This window comes from Macrosteles quadrilineatus, unplaced genomic scaffold (genome assembly GCF_028750875.1).
Source record: "Macrosteles quadrilineatus isolate MER2022 unplaced genomic scaffold, UCM_ALF_1.0 Scaffold_2__2_contigs__length_208266976, whole genome shotgun sequence".
Lineage (NCBI taxonomy): Eukaryota > Metazoa > Arthropoda > Insecta > Hemiptera > Cicadellidae > Macrosteles > Macrosteles quadrilineatus.
Window position 1 is genome coordinate 162582551 of NW_026542595.1, and position 26761 is coordinate 162609311.

The 26761-nt window shown below is 34.7% G+C and overlaps 2 protein-coding genes across 8 annotated transcripts in view; one reads left to right on the forward strand and one right to left on the reverse strand.

Moving 5' to 3' along the window:
* LOC128985470 (ATP-binding cassette sub-family G member 1-like) overlaps positions 1-18538 on the forward strand; it is a 95569-nt gene extending 77031 nt beyond the window's left edge. For 4 of the 5 annotated variants that reach the window (XM_054404976.1, XM_054404974.1, XM_054404972.1 and 1 more), the window contains 6 exons: positions 1506-1678; positions 2595-2763; positions 3009-3109; positions 3569-3724; positions 17086-17393; positions 17705-18538. In XM_054404976.1, coding sequence (XP_054260951.1) covers positions 1506-1678; positions 2595-2763; positions 3009-3109; positions 3569-3724; positions 17086-17393; positions 17705-17798 — 1001 coding nt within the window. In that variant the 3' untranslated portion in view covers positions 17799-18538. The remainder of the gene's footprint in view (positions 1-1505; positions 1679-2594; positions 2764-3008; positions 3110-3568; positions 3725-17085; positions 17394-17704) is intronic. The other variant, XM_054404973.1, reaches the window with a different exon arrangement.
* Positions 18539-18716: 178 nt separating this feature from the next.
* On the reverse strand, positions 18717-26397 carry LOC128986660 (uncharacterized). Of its 3 annotated transcripts, none has more exons than XM_054407135.1 (5): positions 26278-26397; positions 24164-24359; positions 22998-23108; positions 21643-21729; positions 18717-19718 (listed from the first exon to the last, which is right to left on the reverse strand). In XM_054407135.1, exons 2-5 carry the CDS (start codon positions 24335-24337, stop codon positions 19584-19586), a joined length of 507 nt encoding a protein of 168 aa, XP_054263110.1. In that variant the 5' UTR covers positions 24338-24359; positions 26278-26397; the 3' UTR covers positions 18717-19583. The 3 variants fall into 3 exon arrangements, with proteins under 3 accessions (XP_054263110.1, XP_054263112.1, XP_054263113.1); XM_054407137.1 differs by having other exon boundaries at positions 26178-26282; XM_054407138.1 differs by lacking the exon at positions 26278-26397 and adding an exon at positions 26001-26058.
* Between the last annotated feature and the right edge of the window lie 364 nt (positions 26398-26761).

A 26761-nucleotide genomic window follows, 5' to 3' on the forward strand; every position in this document is an offset into this window, starting at 1 on the left:
TTATTCTATTAACGAGTAATTGCTTCATTGCGGATAAAATCTGCACATGCGCCCTATTCCGTAACACCAACCTTAACCCTCCGAGTGTTATGTGTCGTAAAAGCGACTCATAACACATCCGCTGTAGTGTTATGTGTCGCTTTTGCGACTCACAAACACTGTTTACGGCGACGGCTCTGGGACTGACTGAATCGGATTGAACTGGATCGAGTTAGGTATTGTTTTTTTCAGCAGATTCAGAGCTTTCTCCTGATGTCTGTTTCTATACGCTTTTCATTTTTGTTCCGAAAATATTGTAGCAGACAGCTGACGTGCGTATTTGTAAACAGCTTGGTTAACCTCGCACCGATGACTGATGTTTTTTATTACGTTTATCATTGTTTTAGTGTTAAAAATCAAAAGTAGTGATATACGTGGTGCATTATAAGAAGATTTAAGTGATTTTGAAGGGCTGGTTGATGATCCTGAAGAAGTAGGTAGGGATATTGATGTATTATCAGCCAGATTCCTAGCTATGGTTAGGCTATGCATTCTTAGCTAAGCTCTATGTACCGAAATCTGTTTTTTGCCCATAACTTATTTATTTGCAAACCTACTTCCTCATAATATTATATTTTTGGAATCCTCATAAAATTCTGAACAAAGTGGCTATTTTAGAATATTTGTAGACCTATAAATTATAACAATTTATTGAGCGCAAACATAATTTTTTTCATTTATTTTATAATTTTTGAGAAATGTTAACCCCACAAAAATTGTTGAACATTTTTTTGTAATGTTTTATATGTTACATTGAAGCCCATAATTTTCCAAACAAAATGATATATAAAACAGTATACTTTACATTGTTTTTAAGTTTCTAAGATACATTTTAATAAAACCCTGCGATTGTGCAATAAATGGGCTAACATTAAGACCAAAACTAGAGACACTTGGAGGGTTAAAAACCCACTTAACTATTTCAAAAACTCATTATGGTTTTAGTAATATTACAAATAGTTGTTGTATACTTTAGGGTTTGAAAATGAATTGGTTCCTTATCACTTTAGATAGAAATTAACTCCATAATTACGTGATAAAATAAAATGAAATTAAATCAATTTGAATGATTATGTATGTGGAAAAAGCTTATGCATGCGCCCTCTCACGTTTTAAGGGTTAAGCGCCTGCTCGAGGGTTAACCACCAGCATTAGAAGTATTTTATAAGCACAGTACAAATATTTTCATTCATTTACAATTTTAATCTTAACTTAATAATGTAACCACCATAACTAGAAATTGCATAGAGTACACTGGTACACTTATTGATGTAACTACTAAACAACCATCTTAATATGTCATATCATTACTATAAGTCTTCTGGTCTATCCATCTGTCTTGTTGATTTCCTATCACCATCACAGCCACATCCCATTCCATTCACATCATCTGAGTGTCAGCCATTTTCATGTTCATTTTCATGTTGAAGTTGCACGTTGCGCTTGGCATGTTGCATGTTCCTCAGTGACTCAGGACACAACTCTAGGCAGTGATTATCCATCAGGTCGTAAGGAGACGATGGCAGTAATGCCCCACGTTTACGGGGTCGAACCTGAAACTCTCCAGTTTCCTACCTCCTTCTATCAGCAATTCTGCATCATACTGAGCCGGCTACTCTTGCAGAAGAGGAGAAATAGGGTGAGTAAAATGTTTGGTCGGGTTAAATCTGGAAATCTAAAATGATTCCCAAAAAATTATCTAAATGATTTCTAAAATGACCTTCTAAAATGATTCAGTAAGTGTCCAAATTTATAACACTTTAATCATTTATGCTTCATAAACTAAATCTATGAAAGAACCAAATAAGTACTGGAGACTCGCACTTCTTTAGACAGTTATGGACAGGAACCCTTGTCTAAAATATAAATAAAAACCAAACCATCAAAAAATAGTACAAAATATAATTAATAAATTTTAAAACCCCTTATTATGTGTGGAAAAGTTGGTATAGTACAGCAACAGCAATATACAGTACAATGTAGGATTATATAACTAAAATCTTCATACCAAACGGTGCAGTGAACATGGACTATGTGACTAATAAGAAGGTGGTTGTTTAAGCCATTTTAATTCTTGAACTAAACTGGTTTGAACAAAAAGTGTAGAGAATTTTTTTTCTATACATTTTTACCTTCAGAACTCAGTAAAATTGTTCAAACATTTTCAAAGTAAGTACTAGAAAGAGATGAGAAGTTTGGCAAATATTTTAAAGTGTTGGAACTCATAGAAACACAAATGTTTTGACAGCTGTTATCTTAAACTATGTTTTTGCTATGTAGAAATGCCCTTGACAACAGCACTGCGTTAGATAGGTGAAACCTTTAAAGTCACATATAAAAACATTATCCTAGCACTTGTACTTGGTTTAAGAAGGCACTAGGCCTTAACTATCCCAACAGCAACAGATACAATTTTGTGTTAAAATGTCAGTTTTGATATGCAGCTGCTACAGACTCCATCTGCCTATTGTGAAGATAAACAATGAAAAAAGTACTGCTTATAACTTGTACCTTTCATATGAAACAGTCAACTGACTAAAATAATTATTTTCCAGACGGCCTTGTGGTTACAAATCATCCACCATGTGTTCTCTGGACTTATCATTGGAATCATCTTCTGGGGCATCGGTAACAACGCCAGTCGACCATTCGAGAACTTCAAGTTCTGCCTGTGTGTTGTTGTCTTCATGATGTACACTTACGTTATGTCACCTATTCTAATAAGTAAGTACAAAATAAAATTGTTAGTATGGCCTATGGTTAAAAAATTTAATTAATTTAAATTTTTAAATTAAAAAGTAAAATATTTGTGGTAAAGTCATAGAGTTAAAATGGGATATATAGTTACTATATGGACTGTAACACATACTGTAAATTGTAATTGAATATGTAAATATCTTTGAAATATCTTAAAGATCTTAGATCTATGATCTTTGTGATATCATATAACATTTTGTTTTACTTTCTAGTGCCAACAGAGATGAAATTACTACGGAGAGAATACTTCAACAGATGGTACGGGATCAAAGCTTACTACATGGCTAGGACAGCAGTCACGATACCAATTACAGTGAGTACACCAACATTTTTTTATTATTTAATATTTTTTTAATAACTGCAATTATTAACAAACAAGTTGACATTAGAAGATCAAAGGTACCTAAATTATACACAGATATCATGTTTCAGATTAGCTTGGATTGAAAAAATTAAGGCATAACTAAACCAGTGAAGATATTTGCAAAGCAAAATTGTTCAAACTTCTAAGAAGTCAGGCACATTTTGGATTGATCACATTCTTAAAGAACAGAGCAAAGAGCTTTAAAGTATTGTCACACTGGCTTCTTCAATGTTAAGCTCTCAATGTTATTCTAGCTCTCTCATAAATGATTAAAGATATAGAAAGAAGAAACCCCTTTGATTTCAGGATAGGCAAATCAGTTATCAGCAGGAGTTCAATTCGTTACTCAAGCTTTTCCAGGGTTTTATTTTTTCCTTGTTCTAAAGCCAAGATTCTTGTTTTTCACAGTTCACACTGTGCATGCTCTTCAATGTTCTTGTCTACACCATGTCAGATCAACCCATGGAACTTGCCAGATTTCTCTGGTTCTGCTCTATAACGACAATACTCGCTTTTGTGTCTGAAGGCATGGGAATGCTTATTGGAATCATCTTCAACTGCACAGTAAGTATAGAAACTACACTAGAGATTAAATTAGAATATAACTAGGACAAATGACATATGGTAAAGCTTGTCATGGTTACATAGTTATCCACCAATACAGAGAAAGTTATGCGAGCCTGAGCGACCTCTCCTATTTTATTCTTAATACTGTATATGGAACGGGGTCAGAACTTGAGTACAGTAGACTCCCTCTAGTTCGGCTTCGGTTGGATCGGCCGCCGGATGGTCCGGCCCGGTCTCAGGGGGATAAGTCATACGTCACGGGCGAATGACCTTCGACAGGATTGAACTTGAATGTTTAGTTTCCGGCCATAGAAGTAAACAATTCATGTCAGTTTAGTTTACGGGTGCTTCTATGGGTGAATTGTTGCATATTACAGATATTACCTATGTAAAACTATGTTACATAACCTCAAAAATACCAAAATAATTTTTTATAAATAATTTTTCTTCAGTCCAATATGTTGAAATGCAGTGTATAATTAAATATTTCGGAACACTTTTTTATGCAGTAGGTTCCCCCATTATTGTTTTTGAAACACCACGGTTTATTTGACAAAAATAAATTAAAGCAAAACAAAGAAATAGCCATCGTTAGCTTCAAGGTCAAGCTATCCGCTTGCACTGACAATCATCTGCTCACACAAACTGATGTCTGCTGTGCACTTGCTTGCTATCTCATAACAGTTTGTGATTGGGTGATTAGTAACTATGGCAACTTGTTGAATGTGTGGATGAAGAGAAACTAAAGAGGCAAAGAAAGAATAGAAGAATAAAGAAGAAAGAATAAGCGGTGTTTTACGTCATCCATTGTTATCTTTATCATATTTTACGACTGTCCTTATTATCTTTAAGACTAAGTACTATGATTTTATGCTGTTTTATGAACTGTCTAATGTTTTTATTGACATTCGATAAATGTCGACATATGTTCTGAAACAACATTTAGTAGTAGCCTATGCTGACTACGGTAGCTTGCAGTACTAGACTTTCTATTTTTCTGTTCTTTACGTGATTTATTGCTGTACGTACAGTGTTGTGTAATTTTTGTTTTGATTGAGTAAGCGTGATTTTAAACGTTTCAGTTTTTATTACTGAACCAAGGTTATTGACTTAACATATCACGATTGCGCAATACTATTATTTGTATTTTGATTATGTAAAATGCACTAAATCCGGTTAGTCCGGCCGTTTTGTAGTTCGGCCAGTGGTCCGGTCCCAAGGTGGCCGAACTAGAGGAAGTCTACTGTATTAGTTTTTAGATGGTTCAGGCAGACACCTTCGTTAGACCTCTGTACTTATTACACACAAGTTGTTAAATAAACTAAACAATTTTTCTTCTTGTGTCAGATGACTACCGGTTTTGTAATGAGTGCCATGCCAGTTTTTGGTTTGATTACCGAAGTGCCAATAGTTCTTTTTTCAGCAACATTATGTTTTTTTTACACTTGTTTATCTTGGTTATAAAGTTTCCATACAAAAAGTTATGATTTGGACTGATCAAGCCGGCACTATATATTGGTCATTGGGCTAACTAGGAGTACGCTCTGAAGTCGCGTATGAGAATGAACGAAGACAATTCCATGCATACAAATAATCCTTCTTAATGGTACCTATTAATTCTATTCTTTCTACATAATCAGTTGCCAGCAAGCAGTTTGAATTTGCTAAAGCCCTAAGTTAGATCAAATTATTAATTTTCACTAAAAGGGGTCTCGACTGTACTTTGGGAAATTGAGGAAGGACCAAAAATGAGGGAATTTGCTTTATCATGATAACAAATGGACAACAGTTAAAAGGTAGGGAAACTTTAAACTTTAGTTCACAATGCAGTACTATCATGTGACAGAAAGTATGATTAAAAATCATGGTCTGAGTTTCACTTCTTCAAATTAAGTATTATTATGAACATATTTTTTAAACCTAAAGGATTCTATGATGCACATGTAAACTGATACATGAACAAATAACATATTTCAATGTATTACTGTAAAAAGGAAATTTCTCAATTCTGCTTCTTAGTAACTTACTATAAAGTAGTCAAGCTATGAAAAAACCTTACAATTCTTTGATATTTTTTATTACAATAAAACTTTCAGACAATAACAGAAAGACTATCTTCTACATCAACCATAAAAATTACAAATCACAAAATTGAAAACAGATGTAATTTGTGTAGTAGCCCTTAGAATTAGAATGAATATTAATACTGTAATGTTTACACAAAAGCTTAACAGATCTAGTAATTAATGCATGAGCACCCTAGGTCTGTTGTAAATATTAATTTGAGGTAGCCTACTTCAGAATTATCATCAATTGTTTGATGGCACAAAATGATGTTTATGTAAAATGCATGTAAGAAAAATCTACTATTTAAGTAAGTTATATCTTGAAGTGTAGGGACCATGACACCAGAAGAAATCCTTTTCAAAATTAAAAAGAATAATTAATTAATCCTGACTAAAGAATTTTCTGAATAGGGTTTTTGCTAGCTTTAGTAGCTTGTACTGTATAGGTAGTATACATACAGTAGCAATAAATACAGTGTAATGGAAATTGAATGTGAGGTAAAAAATAACATGATATATATTTCAATTTGTTTTATTGTCTATGTAATAGTTTATACACAATATTGTAACAGATAATTAATTAGGCCTACTGTACATACAATCAAGAAGTAGGTACTATATTTTGTCTTCGATAATTACTTACATACTGAGCTTAGTATAAAATAAATAAATCTGACAAGTTTGATCAAAATATATCCACAAACAAGCCAACTACAACATTTTAGAATATTCCCCATAAGAATAACATTCGGAGTTTTAAATGAAACATATTTTTAATTTTCTCCGTAACCAATAACCGTACAAAAACACTTTGATACTGTATACTAAATTATTTTTTTAGGCTCTTTCAAAAGGTCTGGAGAAAAATTGGTTAATTTAGTGTTTTAAGGGTAAAAATGGAAAAACCTATTTTTACTCCATAAAATCCCCAGTTAAACCTAGATCCCATGGTCAAATCATGCTGGTTTGCAAATTCATTCAAGTTTATCCCGCACTACACCTTCAAACCAAATTTTATCAAAATCAGACCAAAATTCTATTCTGCTAGTAAAGACCTTTAATTTGATGTGCATGTATGCAACCTATGCTTCTATTTAAGATTTCCTTCAGGCTCCTTGCGGGACGTTCCCATGATATGACAGAAAATTTAAAGTTCCTTTAAAAAGTAGATTTTTAGGTGTGGTGTTGATGTACCAAATCTTACATATTAAAAAAATTTGGTTTTTCTTTTCCAAGTTTGCTTGGTTTTTCTACCCGACCGATTTTCATGATTGAGGTCTCAAATTAGTATGCACGCACAGATTTACCATCAGGCATCGGCATATAATTATCTATAGTCTTACTCGGTTTATACGTAAACAAAATTTGCTCCCCATGTATTTCTTATGGGAGTTAAATTTGGTTTTTCTTTTCCGAGTTCGTTTGGATCTTCCACCTGACCGATTTTCATGATTGAGGTCTCAAATTGAAGGTATGCACGCACATATTTGCATCAAGCATCGGTGTTCATAAATATATATATTTAACTATAATCCAAATCGGTATATATGTAAACGAAATTTTCTCCCCATGTATTTCTTATGGGAGTTAAATTTGGTTTCTCTTTGCCGAGTTCGTTTAGCTCTTCTACCCGACCGATTTTCATGATTGAGTTCTCAAATTGAAGATATACACGCACAGATTTGCTATCAAGCATTGGCATATAATTATCTTTAGTTCAACTCGGTTTATACGTAAACGAAATTTGCTCTAGTTATGTATTTCTTATGGGAGTTAAATTTAATTTCTCTTTGCCAAGTTCGTTTAGCTCTTGTACCCGATAGATTTTCATGATTGAGGTCTCAAATTGAAGATATACACGCACAGATTTGCCATCAAGCATTGGCATATAATTATCTTTAGTTCAACTCGGTTTATACGTAAACGAAATTTGCTCTAGTTAAATGTATATTTCTTATGGGAGTTAAATTTGGTTTCTCTTTGCCGAGTTCGTTTAGCTCTTCTACCCGACCGATTTTCATGATTGAGTTCTCAAATTGAAGGTATGCACGCACAGATTTTCCATGAAGCATCTGCATATAATTATCTATAGTCTCACTCGGTTTATACGTAAACTAAATTTTCTCTCCATGTGTTTCTTATGGGAGATTTGGTTTTTCTTTTCCAAGTTTGTTTGGCTCTTTTACCCGGCCGATTTTCATGATAGAGATCTCAAATTAAAGGCATGCACGCAAAGATTTCACATCAAGCGTCGGCATATATTTACCTACTGTATTACTCGACCAAAAAACATAATGAGATTAATTTTCAAATTCTTACTTCAATTTAAGATGTAGTACTTGGGGACCAAGCTTTGCTCGAGGAAAATCATTCCCCCACTCTGCGATGCCAGCCTTTACTACTTCCTTCACCATTTCCTACGTCACGGACCTGTTTCCTTCCCTTCTCATACCATTTAAGTATTAGAGATACATTAATCTAACTGCCACAAACGGTTCCCACACTCTGCGATGCTAAACTTTACTACTTCCTACGCCGTGGACCTTTTTTTCATCTTTTTCCATAGCATTTTAGTATTATAAATACATTAATCTAATTTCCACAGACATAACCCACACTCCGCACTGCCAGCATTTACTACTTCTTTCACCATTTTCCATGACTTGGACATGTTTCCATGCCTTCCCATAGCATTTCAGTATTTTAATTTCAGATACCTAAATCTAACTGTTACAATTAATTGGTTTCCAGTTCCCAGACTCCACACTGCTCGCCTTTACTACTTCCTTCACTTCTTCCTACGTCACGAACCTGTTTCCCTCCCTTCCCATTGTATTTTAAGATTGCAGATACCTTAATCTAATCCTCATAAACAGTTCCCACACTCCGGACTGCTCGCCTTGACTACTTCTTTCACCGCTTCCTACGTCGCGGACCTGTTTCCCTCCCTTCCCATTGCATTTCAAGATTGCAGATACCTTAATCTAATCCTCGTAAACAGTCCCCACACTCTGGACTGCTCGCCTTGACTACTTCTTTCACCACTTCCTACGTCTATGACCTGTTTCCCTCCCTTCCATTTAAAGATTATAGAATTTTAAGATTGTAGATACCTTAATCTAATCGTCATAAACAGTTACCACACTCCGGACTACTCGCCTTTACTACTTCTTTCACCACTTCCTACGTCGCGGACCTCTGTTTCCCTCCCTTCCCATAGCATTTTAGGATTGTATATACCTTAATCTAATCGTCATAAACATTTCCCACACTCCGGACCTCTCACCTTTACTATTTCCTTTACCACTTCCTACATCACGGACCTGTTTCCTTACCTTCCCATAGGATTTTAGAATTGCAGATACTTTAATCTAATCGTCATAAACAGTTCCCTCACTCAGGATAGCTCGCATTGACTACTTCCTTCACCACTTCCTACGTCGCGGACCTGTTTCCTTACCATCCCATAGCATTTTAGGATTGCAGATACCTTACCATCCTTATGGAACAGCTGTAGCCACTTTTATTGTTAGTTCTGTCTGGTTTTCTGTAGATGTCGTATTTTGTTTACAATTTGTTTCTATTATTTTAGGGTTAGTTTCTCATTATTTGTGTCTCACTGTTTGGTAGTGAACGAGTTATCGTTTATGATTGAATAGTATTATTTGGTTAAACGAGGTTTTAAATTACTGAAATAACAAGAAACAAATTGTAAACAAAGCACGACATCTACAGGAAACCGGACAGAACTAACAATAAAATTTGCTTCAGCTGTTCCATAAGGATGGGAAATCTACCTAAATCTAATCGTCATAACAGATCCCACACTCCGCACTGCTAAGTTAGTCTTTACTACAATGTGTCGAGTAAGCTTCAGTATAATCATTGCTCAATAGTAACAAGTGATGTTTTTTTGCTTTTGTACTGTATTTTGTAATTTCTAGTATACTGTGGGTAGTTGCCTTTATGAACACATGTGTTACAGCTTACAAGTCTTTTGTTTACTTTTTCCTTGTTATTTAATTCAACCAACATGGTTACCTAGCAACCCATAAGACTAATGTTAAAAATATGTGACTTTCAGTTTTATTTTTCTACGTAGTTAGATTTTTGTTGGCAGTTCTAACTGCAGTAAACTCGTTTTTAGGCCAAAAATAAACTATCTACAACATTTGAAAAAAATCGTCAGAGCCGTTTTCGAGATCTTTCTGCAAGCAAGCAAGCATACATACATAGCCTACATAAAGCAAACATTGCTCGTATTAGAGTATAGGATTTGACCAGTTATAATAATATAATCCTATATAATTTGGTCAAAGAACCTTATGGTGAAATGCCAAATAATTGGCTTTCATTTAAGCTATTTGTTATTCAAATCGGACGAGTTTCAAGCAATTGCAAGGAGAAAACAACCAACATAACAATAATTTTTCATAAGGTTTTTCGATGATTAAAAATCAATAGCTCCAGTATTGTTTATGTCTTTTATATGTCTTAGACTAAAAAAATTGGTAAATTTAAACTTAGGCTTTAATTTGAGTTATTGATCGTTTGAATCAGTTAAGATCAAGAAACCTACTGTATTACTTTAAAAAATTATAAATACTATTATTTCTTGGTTAGCCTATTATATTTATTTTAACGCTGCGGAGCAGCATGGGTCCTCTAGTCTTATTGATTTATCTGTCGTTTAGAAAATATTAAACCGTTCCGGGACTTTTGGGACAGTCTGTATATAAAAATTTCAACAAATAGTGTTTTTGGCCTCTAGGGACATGGAAATGAAAAAGTAAATTGGTCCCGGGCCTAGGTCTTACCATGAAACCTACGGTAATAGCTACTTCCCCTAGAGGGAAATTCGCTAAAAGGACTGTGTGTCACCCTTTTACAGTACTGTACGCTGTAACAATCAAATAATATAAAAAGTAATTATATAACTGAATTTTACCATTTTAAAACTTGTAAAAAAAACAAGTTACGTCTTTGTAAATCTATCCCTTTATCACACACATTACAGATAGGGCCTATGTTAAAAGAATTCCTTCACCACATAGGAGTGAACTATGGATGACGTAAGGCCCCTATTAGGCACTGAGGATAGTACCGCGCCACGAAAACCCCACGTCTGCAAAACTCGCATGCGGTTTGGGAGCATATCACTGGTAGCAGTGACAGTTGTTGCACCGCAGTGCATTTAAAAGCTACCAAAAGACCAAATGTACCTAAAGCCGAAAAAAAAAAAATGCGTTTCCTATGTCCCCCACACTGGACTTGCAAACCGCAACTATAGAGCAACTGCAGTGCATAAAAGCATCCAGTTGAGTAAATGTTCTTATAGAAACGCAGTGGCTGCCTCAGTGCAGCAACCACGTGCACCACGTGCCTTAGGGTTTTTGTCAAGGACCAGCGCCAACTATAGTTGACAATGGGTCTGGACTCACTGGACCGACGTCAAGTATTTTGTTGATGTCAAAAAGCGTAACTTACACTTTATGGTTTGTGACAAATGTAGGCTAGCCTACAGTTTATTTTATCGACTTAGTTGTTAGTTGTACTTAGGTCTAATGTTATAGTGGAATAAGGAATGGAATAATGCCTAAATATTCTGTTGCTGTGGTTTCTATGTGGTTGATTTTTTTTTTTACATCTCGATTAGGTCTCAATGCGTTAGTTGACCCAGTATCAACTAAAAATTTAAAAATATTTTAGCCTATATACAAATGAAACTGTTCTAAACTAACCTAAACAACCAAACTTGCTATAGGCCTAACATTTCAAAATTCCGTTTGATAGCCTATTCCCTTTATGCATCTTCTGTTATCAAACAAAATTTTGGAACCGGTTACTTAGCCTACAGCAAGTTTGGTTAGTTATGTTAGGTTAGTTTGGAATAGGTCTTTCCTAATTCAATAGGCCTATATAGGATTAGGAATATTAAGGAATTTATTTTTGCCTATAAACTAAGTTAGTTTTTAATTTGTGGTACCGGTAGGCTAATTTAAATGCGTTTAAAGGTAATAAATCAGAAGGAATACGGATCATGAAGTAAAACAAAAATATCAATATAGGCTATCAAAAAGAAATCATCGATAATAATGAATGTTCTCTTTAACATACTTTATACCTAACTAACCAAACCTAACCAACCAAACTTGATATATCGAATGAAATAATCTATATACCTAGGCTATCGATCAATATAAGTAGGCCTATATTTAACTTATTTGATTGTATTTAGCCCCACTTGTGAAAGTCTACCCAATTTAATTTTGTTTTCCTATTTCATAAAAACAAATATTAAGTTATTCGCAGAAGATATGCGTCTGGTCCGGCATGGGACGTGGATTAGGCATCCGATAGTTACTGTCATAACCTAACCTAACCAAGCAAACTTGTTGATAGGCCTAATGAAAAAATTGAGTGAAGGTTAAATTCTGTTCATAAAATAAAATTTTAAATGCCAAAAATTCTAACAAAAGATGTTCAGTTTAGAAGAAATGGCATGCAAAGCGAAATCTTTTGACAAAAAGTTTAAAAGTTACCGATGAGATTCGATTCAGGTACCTCTTGCATATCAGCCAAGCACTCTATCCACTACACCACAAACACCGATGGCTAAACATCGTATCGTTGAGGTAGGGTAATTGCGTTCTGGGCCCCCACAACCCGGTGACGTCACTGCCGAATGCCTAATCCACGTCCGGTTACCGGATGCGTATTCTCTGTGTGAGTTATTTCAACCCTACTTGTTTAGAAAAACAAATAACTTAAATAGGTTTGGTCTGTGGATTAGTTTTAATTCAATAAGCTTGGTCCAAAAGGGAAATCTGGCCTTTAGGTTAGGGTAATGACTAAAGTTTGGTGTCAACTGTATTTGACGATCGGTAACAGACTAACTTATACAGAATAAACCAACGTCTTTTTTTAGAAATGTTAAGCTAGCCTAACTTATCTTACTTGTTATTAAGTTAGGCCTGTCATAAACTAAAATAAACTAATCTTACGCATCCTAACTGCCGCAGCACTGTGTAAAATATTCTTCTTAAAAAGATCGGTACCTTCCTGTTAAAGGGAACATTCATTATTATCGATGATTTTTATCTTGATATATCGATATTAACAAATTGAAACATATCAGCTGACAACTACGATATCTTCTTAAAAAGATCGGTACCTTCCTGTTAAAGGGAACATTCATTATTATCGATGATTTTTATCTTGATATATCGATATTAACAAATTGAAACATATCAGCTGACAACTACGATAAATAAATATAGGCTAGTTCAGTATCAACAAAGGAGGTAATTTGGCTGCACTTTACTTTAGGTCCTACACTCATTCGAATGAAAATATCGATTATTCGATTGTTTCATTCGATATATCGTTTGGTTAGTTAGGTAAGGTTAACCTAACCTAACTAACCAAACGATATATCGAATGAAACAAGATATCGATCGATATTTTCATTCGAATGAGTGCAGGACCTAAAGTAAAGTGCAGCTGGTAAGGTTTAAAAAAATATTTAAATGAAACTGTTATAAACTAACCTAACAAAACTAACAGTACTTTCCTGTTAAAGGGAACATTCATTATTATCGATGATTTTTTTCTCTCGATATATCGATATTTTTGATTTACGATCCAAAACAACAACAACAAATTGACAACTGATCTTGTTTAGGTTAAAATAGTCCATTATATGGATTAAGAAATGGAACTGTTCTAAGCTAACCTAACATACGGTAACCAACCAAACTTGCTGTACGATTTAAAAATTCTGTTTGATAACAGAAAAGGCAAGTTTAACACTGAGTTTTTAAATGTTACACGTTACACAGCAAGTTTGGTTAGTTATGTTATTTTTTAGAACAGTTTCATTTCATTATTGTTTGTTGATACTGAACAATATTTGTCGTAGTTGTTAGCTGATGTTTCAATTTGTTAATATTGATATATCGAGAAACAAATCATTGATAATAATGAATGTTCCCTTTAACAGGAAAGTACCAAACTAACAAACTCGCTGTAACATTTAAAAATTATGTTTAATATTCTCTACTTGCCTTTTCTGTTATGAAACGGACTGGTTGGTTATGTTAAGTTAGCTTATAGAACAGTTTAGTTTCTTAATCCATATAATAGACTATATTTTAGCCTAAACAAGATCAGTTGTCAATTTGTAATTAATTGTAAAGGAAAACAAAAATACTGATAAGAATCGAGAAAATCATGTTCCCTTTAAAAACAGGAAAGTACCAAAAGATCCAAGGCTTATGTAAAATGTTCGGCTGCACTTTACTTTAGGTCCTACACTCAATCGAATGAAAATATCGATCGACATATTGATTAATCGATTGTTTCATTCGATATATCATTTGGTTAGTCGAATGAGTGTAGGACCTAAAGTAAAGTGCAGCCAAATGTTCATATTAAAAAACATAACTTACAATCAAAATTCTAAGGTATCTTAAGCCTACGGTATCGCCTAAAAATGGAACCCGATGATACAATAAGTAGGAGCACAACAATCGGGTAGACTTCCATATCTGTTGGCACAAACAACCGAATGAAATTGTTGATCGATATATTGATTATTCGATATATGTAGCCTATGTAGCCTAGGCCTACCGGTAATGTATGATGAATGTATCGGATTATGTATGAATCGATGATTGATATATCAATTATTTCATTCGGTAACTTATATCAAGTTTGGTTAATTAGGTTAACCTAACCTAACTAAACTTAATCAAATGAAATCATCGATACGGTATATCAAGCAGTCTATACCGTAAATTGATATTTTGCATTCGAGCGAGTGTAGGACGTAAACTTAAGTGCAGCCTAAGTTTACAGCAGCTTAGGTTCGAACAATAATATTTCATCCGATAAAATATCATAGGCTAAGGCTAAATTGTCTGCGGGACTGCACCCTGAAGATAGGGTAGGTAACCTACTACAACACGTAGGCCTAAGCCTATTGGTACCTAATAACTTAGCTAGATGAACGTTAAATACATTACCTTTCTAGGCCTAGATAGGCTATTAACTTACCTATCTTTGTTTTTTTACTTGCTAGGGAGGCCTACGCTCTATGTCAGTGAATAATGCATAAAATCAGATTGTTAGTTAGACAAACAAAAGTAGGCCTAACTTGAAAGTATATTTGTAATGCAGCATTAGTAACACAAGCAAAAGATTTTAACATAACACTCACTGATATGCCATAAGATAGCTTAGCCTTTGTCAACAGACACACTTGACACATACACTTCACATGACACAGCACTTTCTCGCTTGAGTTTATATTTTTGAAATTCCCCTGTCCGTCTCACCACCAGCCTTTTTCCACTGGCTTGGTTTTAAGGGATCAATGTAGACATATGGGCCCAACTTTATGTCAACTCCAATGTCTTGATCTTCACTTATTGGTTATCTTAGCCTAGGCCTAGTCCTTACTTTGTTATATTGACCCTCGGCCTCAACAGCATTAGGCTATTATAAGTAGGCTAGGCCATTAGCTGTTCAAAGCAGTAGCAGGCTACCATTTTAATAGCCTATTACCGTTCAATAGGCCTAATTAGTGAAGTGCCTATAAGCTGGGTTGTCACATAGTCAACTTACAGTTCGATAAGACTAATTAAAATGTGTCAATAGGTACTACTTAGGCAAAATCCTGAAAATGGCCTTCCTGTTGTTGTTCTTGCGTCCATTGACACACGCGTCAACAACTATATAAGATACTTACAGGTACTAAGTTTACTTGTTGCATTGGTGTAGCCTAGAAAAAGTCAATTCGTCAATTGTTGTAGGTTAAACCACAGATAAAACATACTCGTTAAAGTGTTTAGGCTGAGTAGCTTGAGATTTGATTTAATAAGACACTGGTCACTGATTTGCATTCTTTTAAACATCGATTCGATACTACTAACTTAACACTTTAACCTCAAAGTAAAAGTCTGTTGTCTCCTAGCCCTAGCAGACTGCAGTTATATTTACTGATTCTGAATTCTGACTTCTGCTCTGCAGAGTGCAGGCAGACTACGAATTCCTGCTGAAGATATAATTTGAAAAACACTTTAAGAAATAATTATTGGCTTAAAAGCAGGCCTAAGGGGCATGGTGGAAGGAAAAAACATAGGTGTGCTATTCCCACATATTCTGACGTCACTCGTATTGCAAACAAAAGATCACCTGATTGTAACTGTCAAATTAGTAAGATTCAAGATTTATTGAGCCGTTCAGTTTATAACAATTGGCCAAGTCACTAACACTAAACTAAAATACAAAACAGAGATGCATTCCTCTTGATTCACAAAACAATGTCCAAAGAGCACATACAAATGTCCAAAGAGCACACCATGCATAATAGTATATGTATTTGTTTTGATTTGGTTGTTATTGTTTTTATTACAAAACAGTAACAATCAAATCAAAACAAATACATACTAATTTGACAGTTACAATCAGGTGATCTTTTGTTTGCAATCCAAGTGACGTCAGAATATGTGGGAATAGCACACCTATGTTTTTTCCTTCCACCATGCCTAAGGGGTACAATTTCTTTACTGGGCTTGGGCTTGGGCTAAGCTAATATCGATTGAAACTATCGATTCGATTACGATTAGTAACTTAAACCTTCAACGGTCAACGGCTTCGTCGACCGTAGCGTCGTGTAGTCGGACCAAACAATCGTAACCTCTAAACATGTAAAAATGTATTCTTTCATTAGAAATTCGATTGCAATAAATTTCTATATTAGTTTATATTTTTTTAACCACTACCAGTTATATATATTTTTTAAGTATTCTAGAAGTTGTTATAATGTGAATACCGTACAACTGTTACTCTATGAATAAAAGAGTTCATTGGCTAGTAGTTCTCTGTGTCTCAAGTAATCGACAAAATTGTTGCTCGTAAAATGTAAACAAAAAAAAGAAGAAAAAGGTAGCTCTTAATGTTATTCTTATGGGACAAAATTAAAATGGTTATTTAACGATATTTATTTATTTCAGCAAAAATTATCTCCAATAAACAATCCCACGCAAGCTAATATACTATAAAATCTTTGTGCAAAACATCAAGTTGATATACATAGTCATTGTCGAGTTATCGTTGTGCAATGAGATGCATTTTGTCATGTATGAGAATTCACTTCGTTCATTCAATAAATGGTCCTGGCTAAGAAACAGCTGGAGTCAGTAACAAAGCTGCAAAATACATCTCACGCCACTAATTTGTTATTTCTCTGTTTCACTGTACAGAAGATTACATTATCTGTTGTTTCAGAACGGTGCAGTAGTTGGGCCATCAGTCATGGCTCCCATCCTAATGTTGTCGTACCTGGGGATGGGCTACGGCGTCAGGACGGTGCCCTTTCAAGAGATCCTGATGAGGTTGAGTTTTCTGCGTCTCTCGCTGGTCGGAGTCGTGACGACTTTGTACTACCACGACCGAGCTCCCATGGAGTGTATCAACGACGTCCACCCTTACTGTCACTACCAGGACCCCTCGCTGCTGGTGCGGGACCTCGGCATGGGAGGGGAGGTAACATTGTACAACCTCCTCGGAATGTTTGGATACCTACTGCTATTCAGGTAATTATATGAGCTGAGCTAGCACCAATAAATATGTCAATTGATTGAAACTGTGACGCTCAAAACGTTTTCTTAGTTTTTTGCAAAATTAGACAACTGTTCAGGATCTAGCAATTTTTATATAGACTACCAAGTGTTTATGAGAACATGTTAAGTACATACATAACTCCCAGTACTATGGATTTTCCTTAATTCAACAATGTAACAATGTGAAGTGCCGCACCAAGCATTAGTGGTAATGAGGGAAATGGGGAATGTGTGAAAATGTAAAAATTACTTAATTGTTTAAGACTAATAATAATTTTTTTCAGACTTGCAGCGTACTTTGCTATGAGGTTCCGTCTCACCACTCAGCTACGAAGTCACATCATCACCTATGTTCACAAAATCATCAAGCAGAGATAGTGGACACTATCACCGTTCTCCAGTACTTGAGTACTTTGTTCAGCACTCGAGGACTTTGCTTGCTACTTGAGTACTTCATACCGGGCAAGACTATTAATGCCTGTTGTCCCATGTGTACAGCCATTCATCCTCATGTTTCCTTATATTCTTTATTTATTGACATCATCTATCTTATATTTTATACAAGTACTTAAAAATCAAAATATAATATGTAATATATGTAATATAAAATCACCCCTAGTGCCTGTATTTGTTTCTGTAGTGATTACTGTAGAAAATGTCTATGTCTATACTATTTCACTTAAATGTATTAAATGTGAAATGTTTTATTAATTTAACTGTTGCATATTGCATTATCAATTTAATTTAAGCTTTATTTGGTGTATTTTGTTGTTCTCTTACAGCTTTTGATAAATGTACTCAATCAAATGCAAATAAATCTTCAAATACATTACACCATTATTAAATTAAAATCTAGTAACAAAATCAAACTTTGCTTTTTCCTATCTGTTTTTACTTGTACTCATTTCAACAAACCATGATATTATTTTTTACATCAAAGATCATCAGACTGTTTTGTACAAAGTCACTGTTAGTATTAATTTAGTTATAGAACTTATTGTTGTTGCTAATAAAAAAACTACTAAGTCTTCCTACATCAAGGTACAGACGATTTGTACAATAAGTAGTTATTTAAGGATTTTTATATGTATTGTAATTAATAAATATTACATAAGACATATTTTATTTTGTTGGCCATTAGTCAACTTAGTTTTATTACTTTCCTAACTACAATTTTGTCCACCAAAATTAATGCCATTAATTTTTATGGAACCAATGTTGAATTATTGGTGGATAATTCCTGAAATTTTACAAATTTACTGAAGTTTTCGGATTGGGTAGAAAAGATTTAAAATATTAACATATACATAACAATATATTTGACTAATATTTCAACTAAATATTTCCAGCCAGTGAATATGAAAGCTACACAAGTAAATTGCTGTTATCAAGAAATACAAAACCAAAAAGACGCAAATAGCTTAAATATGTAATAAACAATGAAATATAAGTTTACAAACAAATATGAAAAAGTAGGCTACCTAAATAAAATATTAATATAGACACTTAAAAGCTATGGTTTGAATATTTTGTTTAAAAGTTATGTAAGCTCAAGTCCCCATCACCAACAAGGAACTATCAAAAAAACAATTTATGTACATGAAAGGGTTTCTGGATCTCTCATCATTGTTTTCTGTTTGTTGTGTATGACATTTAAAATATTACGATTTTATAAGTTTTTTTTACTTGAACCTTTAAAACTTATGGTTTTATTTTAGAAAACTGAGTCTATAAAGTTTTTGAGCTATGAATTTCCGTGAGAGTCAGGTTAATTCTATTTAATTTATGAAAAATAAAATATCTTTGAACCTGAAGATAATTGTACAAATACTACTACAATATATACATTAGATATGAATTAGCTACAAGTTCCTAAACAATTGTCTAGTTGTCAACTAGATTCAGTATGATGTTTATTTATTTATTATTCATTCAACGGTAACACCATTTTTACATTCGAATGTACATTAAAATAGGATAAAATCACTTTATAAACATAGCATAATTAGGTAATAAAATATGAGCAACAATAAGAATATTAGAAAGCAGGCATGACATGCAAAAGACATTTAACCAGTAGCCTATAAAAGAAAACAAAAATACATTACATAGACTGAATCACTTCAAAAGTATGACATACATATAACATTTTCGGGATGTAAACTAACTGTTGGACTGGCCTTGTATTCGTTGAATCTGTTGTGTAAGTAGTGTTGTCAGTTGACCCTCGGGTATGTTAGCCGCCCAAGCAGGTATGGCAGACGGAGGTAAAGTAAACCCAACCATGGCAGCACGCACCTGTAACCAGATTCCCAGAATTTTAAAACATTGTGTTTGTTTAAACTGTTATGTGTGTATGCCTGTAGGCATAATAACTTGCATAAAAACGTTCAAATTTTGACAAACTTTGAATATTACATGTTAACTAACTTCTATTTGAATGTATTTGTTAGGCCTTGGGTAGGATACAAGCAGTGAGCGGCAAGCAGCGCAGCTCTGACATTGGGCCTCATTTACTTGCGTGTAAGTTGTTAAAAGTGCCCGCGATACGTCTGAGCAGTGAGCGACGGTAAGCGGAGTCCCCAAGTGCCATTCATTGTATCAAGTCCAGACCGATTTCGGGCAAAACGCAGCTTGCCCTTCAGACGAATCTTGCTTGTTTTTTTGTAAACCATGCGGTGCTGTTGTAAACCTGCCCTTATTTTTCAATCTCTTTCTCAATCTGTTGAAATTGTGGTAAAAAGTAGAGATGGACATCTTAGTGTATTGAAAGAACCTATCACCGTAGTTCCTAACAACTTCAGAATAAGATCGTAATGTGCCTTAAACATCCTTCTCCTTTTGTTAATCGGTTGTACCATCATTGTCTTCTACCTTATTTATTAAAACTAAGTTGTTCTTTGACAGACTATTGTCAGATAATAAAAATAGATGCAATACGTCCTCCAGATCTGCACAATTTGACATCTCAAACTACATCAAAAGATCAACCACCACACTACACCATGTTAATGGTATTTTTCATTTCTCAATTGCGAATCATTAGTGTTAGCATGCATTCATAAAGCATGACCAAATAGTAAGATGTAAAACTTACAGCATGTTAATAGTATTAATTAATCCACAAATTGTCATGCATGTAAGTGATTGTACAAATGGCGATTTTGCCGTAAACAAATAAATAAATACAATGAAAACGGAGAAAATTCTATGAGATTCAGGAAAATTACCACTTGTAACACAGCCACCACCCTCCCAATCAGTCGATCGACGCCCACCGCTCGTACTCGAGGCCTTAAGCAGCCCAATTCAACCATGAGAGGGAGTTATCTAACCCAATAGACTTTATACATGACTTTTGGATGAGGGAATTCATCAATTGAGGAAAAATTCTCCTTGTCAAGAAAACCAATCAGTTTTGTTTTCTGGACAGTTGGGGCTTAAAAGGTGGGCCCCAACACACTATAGACACTGGTCAATTATAAAGGCCGCTTCGTTAACCTGTCCTTGGCACAACAATTTTAGCTGTGTTCCGTGAATGACAAGGCAAACATGTAAATTGGACGGTGCTTGCTATCAACAAGCAATAGTTGTAAGCTTGAGACCTTATTTCAAGGGGTTTACCCAAGAACATTTGTTCTACTACAGTGTTATTAGCACTTCAAAATAGCTCTCTATGTGTTATATTAATTTAGATTCAACCTTTCAGCTTAAGAGATGCAAAAAACATATCAAAGAGCACGATAAATCACCCGGCATCACAAAAGAAGACAAAAGACAAAAAAGATTGTGAATCAATATTGTCCATACATTGCAGAGGGTTTGGGACGGCACTATTTGACCAGTGTGGATGCCTAATTTTGAAGTACATAATAGTTAGAGCTATATTTGTAAAAAATTAGATGCCGGAACTGTAACCTATTTAATGTGATTTGTACATATTTATGCCAATATTTTTATCTTACCGAAAGAGAGGTACCATAAATCCGTTCCGCCGCGTTTCCCCGCAAATCGAGCACTGGTAATAGTTATCAATGCCGTTAGAACAAACACATTATCTTGACAGTGTAACACCAACCCCCATTTCATCCTCGCTAATTAATACATTCAATCCTACAGTCACCAAAACTGTTTGACTGGATCCGTTTGTTTTTGACTGAATACTTTCAACTAAGATTTTTCGACATTTTTGTGAAGAACTCAGAATGAAATCTCAACCTACCTGATCACAATCCACAGCCAAATCCGGCCTCGATGTAGCAGTTGAGTAAAGAAGGTCTACTTCTTGTACCTCACTTGTTCTTTGAACCTTGGCAAAACAATCGTTTTATCAGCTATGTTACCTACATTCTTTTTTAAAATACTAAATAACTTTACGTATTGATGTAAAATTAGTAAGTACCGTAACCAATTACCTGGATAATGAAGGACAGCATAAAATTCAATTTAGAACATTCAAAATGTTAGTTTAAGAGACAGAGAAATATATTTATCCTTTTGTATTTTTCTTTTACATGTTTTTCTTTTTAAATGAGAATATGTCATAAATATACTTTTTCATACAAATCTTACATCTGAATTTTTGTAGTGCCAATTAGCACAATATTGACTATTAATTTTGTTCAAGACACAAATATTGGTTATTAGCATTTAGCAACCCAAGGGCTAAATGTAAACTTTTAAGAATAAATTATGGTGATTCAGGAAGCTAAACATAAAATGTCTTAAAAACAGGGTTCCTAACCAAGCAGTTTCGTTGTACCAAGGCCACACTAAAAAAACAGGCCGTAATGCTCGTCAAGCATGACATCACAATAGAACATGGCAATGACGTAATTAAGGTTATATTTTTGTTTTCCATGAAAAGATTAAAACAAGCAGCTGATCACAAACGGCAAAAAATATATCATATAATCTAATAACATAAAATATATATAGTCTTTGCCGTCTTCTATCGTGACGTCATGCTAGACGAGCATTACGGCCTGTTTTTTTAGTGTGGCCTTGGTTGTACAGTGCACATGACAACTAAACCATGTGCACCATGGTCATGGTGGACATGACAGGGGGTTACATGATAAAATCACAAAGATTATACTATTACTACTTTTTAACAAGTCTTCAGCAGATAATTTTTTTTAATAATGGACACAAATAAAAGACCGGAAAATATGAGTACTATATAAGTAATAGGTAAGTATTACAAAATGAAAATACAATTTGATAACACTGCTCCACATTTATAAATTAAGGCTATTATATATTGTCACTTGTCAGCAAGTGCTCACATAAAATTAAAACTATGTTATATTTGAGATTTAGGATTTTAAACAGATATGACAGCAGGATAGGTTCTGAGCCCAGATGAATAAATGTTATTCTACCATCAATCTATGATGCGGTCGAACAAAGATCCAGTATAAATAAACCAGGTCAGGCTGGTTCCATAAAAAAAACTCCTTTAAAAAATGTCAATGTCAATGACAAATTTTTGTTCATTCTTTTAGTTATTTATTGATCTTAGTCCTTGGTTGGGCCTATTCTTTCTTTTATGAATCAAATATGTTTTAAACTTACCACAACTTGTGAAGTGGAGGGTAGGCCTACATCAGCCTGAGTGTTGACGTTTGCAGAAGCAGTTAGGCCTAATTCATTAGTTGGCGCTGAGTCACTGTCACTCTCATTTTCCTGCAAAAAATTAACGGTATAGGTAACTTTGCTGTGAGAACAGTTTAATTCATAACACCTGTTAATTATAATCATATGTTTATTTGTTATTCTATGTTTGAAAAAGGTATGGTAAATAAAGTACTGTACAGTAAGTAGATTTAGAGTTATGACAGTCCCTATCCATGTGAGACAGCGTAAAACATGTTGATACTTAACGATAACTTATAACTGGGACGGGTGGCGTCGTCCTGTAATCCAGCTACTAGGAGGTCACGAATTGTGGATATTTATAGGCATGCACTGTGGATGCGATACTCCTTTGTGTGGATTAAAGTCCGCACGGGTGAGTACTACGACTATCCGGGCAGTACTATCCTGATAATTAGACCAATTCGTAATTACCAAGGCAAAAATGTGGTTCGGATTCCACTATAAACTGTAGGTCCCTTAGTTGCCATTAGCTGTATGGGCTATTAATTAACAGCTGTGTCTAAGGAATGTCGGCCTTAGTCACTAACAAGACTACAAGATCGCGCCACTCATCCTACACTCATCTCCATTCATACTTGGCTTAAAATACCTACTTTGTATGGTCGCCATTTCATAGAACAGTATTAACAGTACAGACATAAACAGTGCATACACTTAAGTCTTAGTAAAATAGTACATGGTGGCAACCACTATAGAGCTAAGCTTCAGAAAAGAAATCCTAGAAGGAAACAATCTGACTATAAAGATAATGAAAATATATACAAGAAGAAAATGAAAGAATTAGAGAAAATGAATACAACAATTCAACTAAGAAGTCAATCACTGTATCAAACACTCATTCAGTTATTCAACCTCTACTACTACTCCAGTTACTCCAGCTAGTTTCTCCTTTGTACCAGCAGATTGGCCAAGATGGAAAACATGATTTCAAAGATATTGGTCAGCATCTGGGTTATCTGAAGAGTCTGAGAACAAACAAATCAACACTCTGATATACACATTAGCTGATGGGATTTTTGCATCTTTTAAACTCCCAAGAAGCTTGGTTACCAAGGAAAAATTAATAGCCTAGTCAGACTGACCTCATCACTGGATGGTCCAAGAACTGGACCTTGGGCCAACAACTCGTACCCAGAAGGAGCCTGTCCCAACATGTCGTCTTCACTCTCATCACTCTCTACGAGTACAGCTTGTGTGGGATACGACATTCGGTCGTCCACTTCCCTCGGTGGCTCTGGAGACCAATCGAACACCATTGCTTAAGATAGGCTACCGTACCTGAAATAAACATAACAAAATTTTTATTGTGAAACAGAATTTTTCAGCTGATTTTTTTATTGTTGTTCTTGTTTACACTGGTAGCATTTTTTTAGAGGAGGAGAAGAGAGACTAAATGCTTTTTGGGAAAGCGGTCCAAACCCATAGGGCCTATGATTTGTCGGTGTGCCAGGAATCGGACGCATTCCTCCTGAACCAAAGTCTGAGATGCTAACCACTAACAACACTAGCAACACGCCCAATTTAATTTCAATTACTGACCCACCCAGTTCACATGTAACTTACAGCTACTCTTTTAAACTATCAAGTCTAACAAATTACGGTTTGATCAATCTAAAAAAAACGTAGAAATGTTAACAGTGTGGATAACAAAATAAAAAGCCAACCACATCACAAGCACAACACCTCGTCTGGGGATCATGAAGATTTAGGTCAGCTTGCAGTAACTTACTGTTGTCATTAAGTAGCACCTTACAATAAGCCTACTGTACACCCTATCAAACTCTAACAAATCTCAAAACTTTCTCTGAGTTCTCAAGTTGATTTATTAGGCCAATGTGGCAAAGAAAACAAACTGGATAGACATATTCTAGTAGCTGGCGAAAATTAGAGCGGTGCAATATCCTAAGCACCAAAGTGTTGCTCAGCTCATAGGTTGATCAAAAAGGGATGTTGCTTAAAAGATGGTTTGCTCTATTGAATTTTGGTAATGTGGTTGTCAAAGATAAGATCCAATGCAATGGTAGGTAACTAAATCTTTGACCACTGAGACATCCATTGTCCAAACGATCAATATATATTTGGCTAATAATTGAGGGGAAACTTGTTCTACGCTGGCTGGAATCAGGGAAACTGGATTTCTTGAGGAATAATGAGAGGCAGGTTAAGTTACCACCTGGATTTAACAAAATAATGAGGTCTTGACTTGCCTTGGGTGTGCTCCAATAGCTAGGTAACATACCAATAACTTAACTACCCAAAGTTTAGGCCACCCCTAGGTTAAATCATAGACTAACCGTTTTATCTATGGTTATATCCATAACTCAACAAGTAGCCTACATAGTTTACCTAGGGAGTAACTTATTATGTCCGTCTCCAAGTACTTTAATACTTTCTTTTAATACTTTCTTATTAAATGGCGACCATACAAAGAAGGTATTTTAAGTATGAATGGAGATGAGTGTATTATGAGTGGAGCCATCTTGTAGTCTTGTTAGTGACTAAGGCCGACATTCCTTAGACATAGCTGTTAATTAATAGCCCATACGGCTAATGGCAACTAAGCGACCTACAGTTTATAGTGGAATCTGAACCACATTTTTGCCTTGGTAGCCTATATACAAATTGGTCTAATTATCAGGATAGTACTGCGGATAGTAGTAGAACTCACTCGTGCGGACGTTTATCCACACCAGGGAGTATCGCATCCACAGTGCATGCCTATAAATATCCACAATTCAAGTTACATTGTGGGAACTCCCAAATAAAGTATTATTCTGAATAAAAAAACCATCCTACTATTCCCTGTTAGCCCAAGTGAAAGGCCTGCCAGTAAGATTATTAGGTAAGGAAAGGAAGTTTGGCTAAGTTAGGAGTATACAGAAATAAACACAATGCTGGTTTTCGAATACAGTACTGTACCTTAGGCCTCATTATTCATTGTTATGAACCAGAAATTGACATTGATAAAATATTGAACCGTTGATGAGAATTATAGAACTATGGAGTATAATATGAATGCCAGTCCTTGTGATTTAAAATAAGAATCATAGGGACTTCAGAGTCAATAGTTAGGTTAAGCCTAACTAATTTACGTACCGTGCTGTTCCTAACTTGGTAATATTTTTGACAGTAGTTTTTTAAAAATATTATATAATATTTATTTTACACTATCACAGTCAAATTAATTTTACATTACCTATATTATTAATTTAAAGAAACCGTGGGCCCTCTTAGTTTACTACTAATAGTAATAGTCTACACAAAAACCTCAAACAAAATGTCAGTGTCAGTCGTCCTCGTCAGTACGTCAGTACTGTCAGACTGTCAGACAGAATTTGAATTGAATGAGGCAACAAAACTACCAACAGACAGTTACAGACAGACAGAATGCAACAGGCAACACTAGGAGAATTAGCATAAGCCTTTAAAGCAACCGTTGATTACGATGGGTTTCACCTCGTTAATTACTAATTCTTCTAATTAATTAGCTTTATTTATTTATTATCTTTCTTTTACATTCGTTTCGATCACATGACATGGTATCACGACAATATGACTATAGATCAAACATACACCTCAATGGTATCCAACCCCCATTTCCAATGATATTTCCATTCTGTTTTTAGGCCCAGTTAAGTTCTTATACATTTACATTTTGATAGGGATTTTAAAACTATTGG

Excerpts from the sequence above, each read along its gene's own strand:
- LOC128986660 (XM_054407135.1), bottom strand. The coding sequence starts at position 24,337 with ATGGTGTTCGATTGGTCTCCAGAGCCACCGAGGGAAGTGGACGACCGA. Across the intron at positions 23,109-24,163 it reads TTGGACCATCCAGTGATGAG|GAAAATGAGAGTGACAGTGA; the intron begins GTCAGTCTGACT and ends AATTTTTTGCAG. Across the intron at positions 19,719-21,642 it reads TGGCTGTGGATTGTGATCAG|GTGCGTGCTGCCATGGTTGG; the intron begins GTAGGTTGAGAT and ends ATCTGGTTACAG.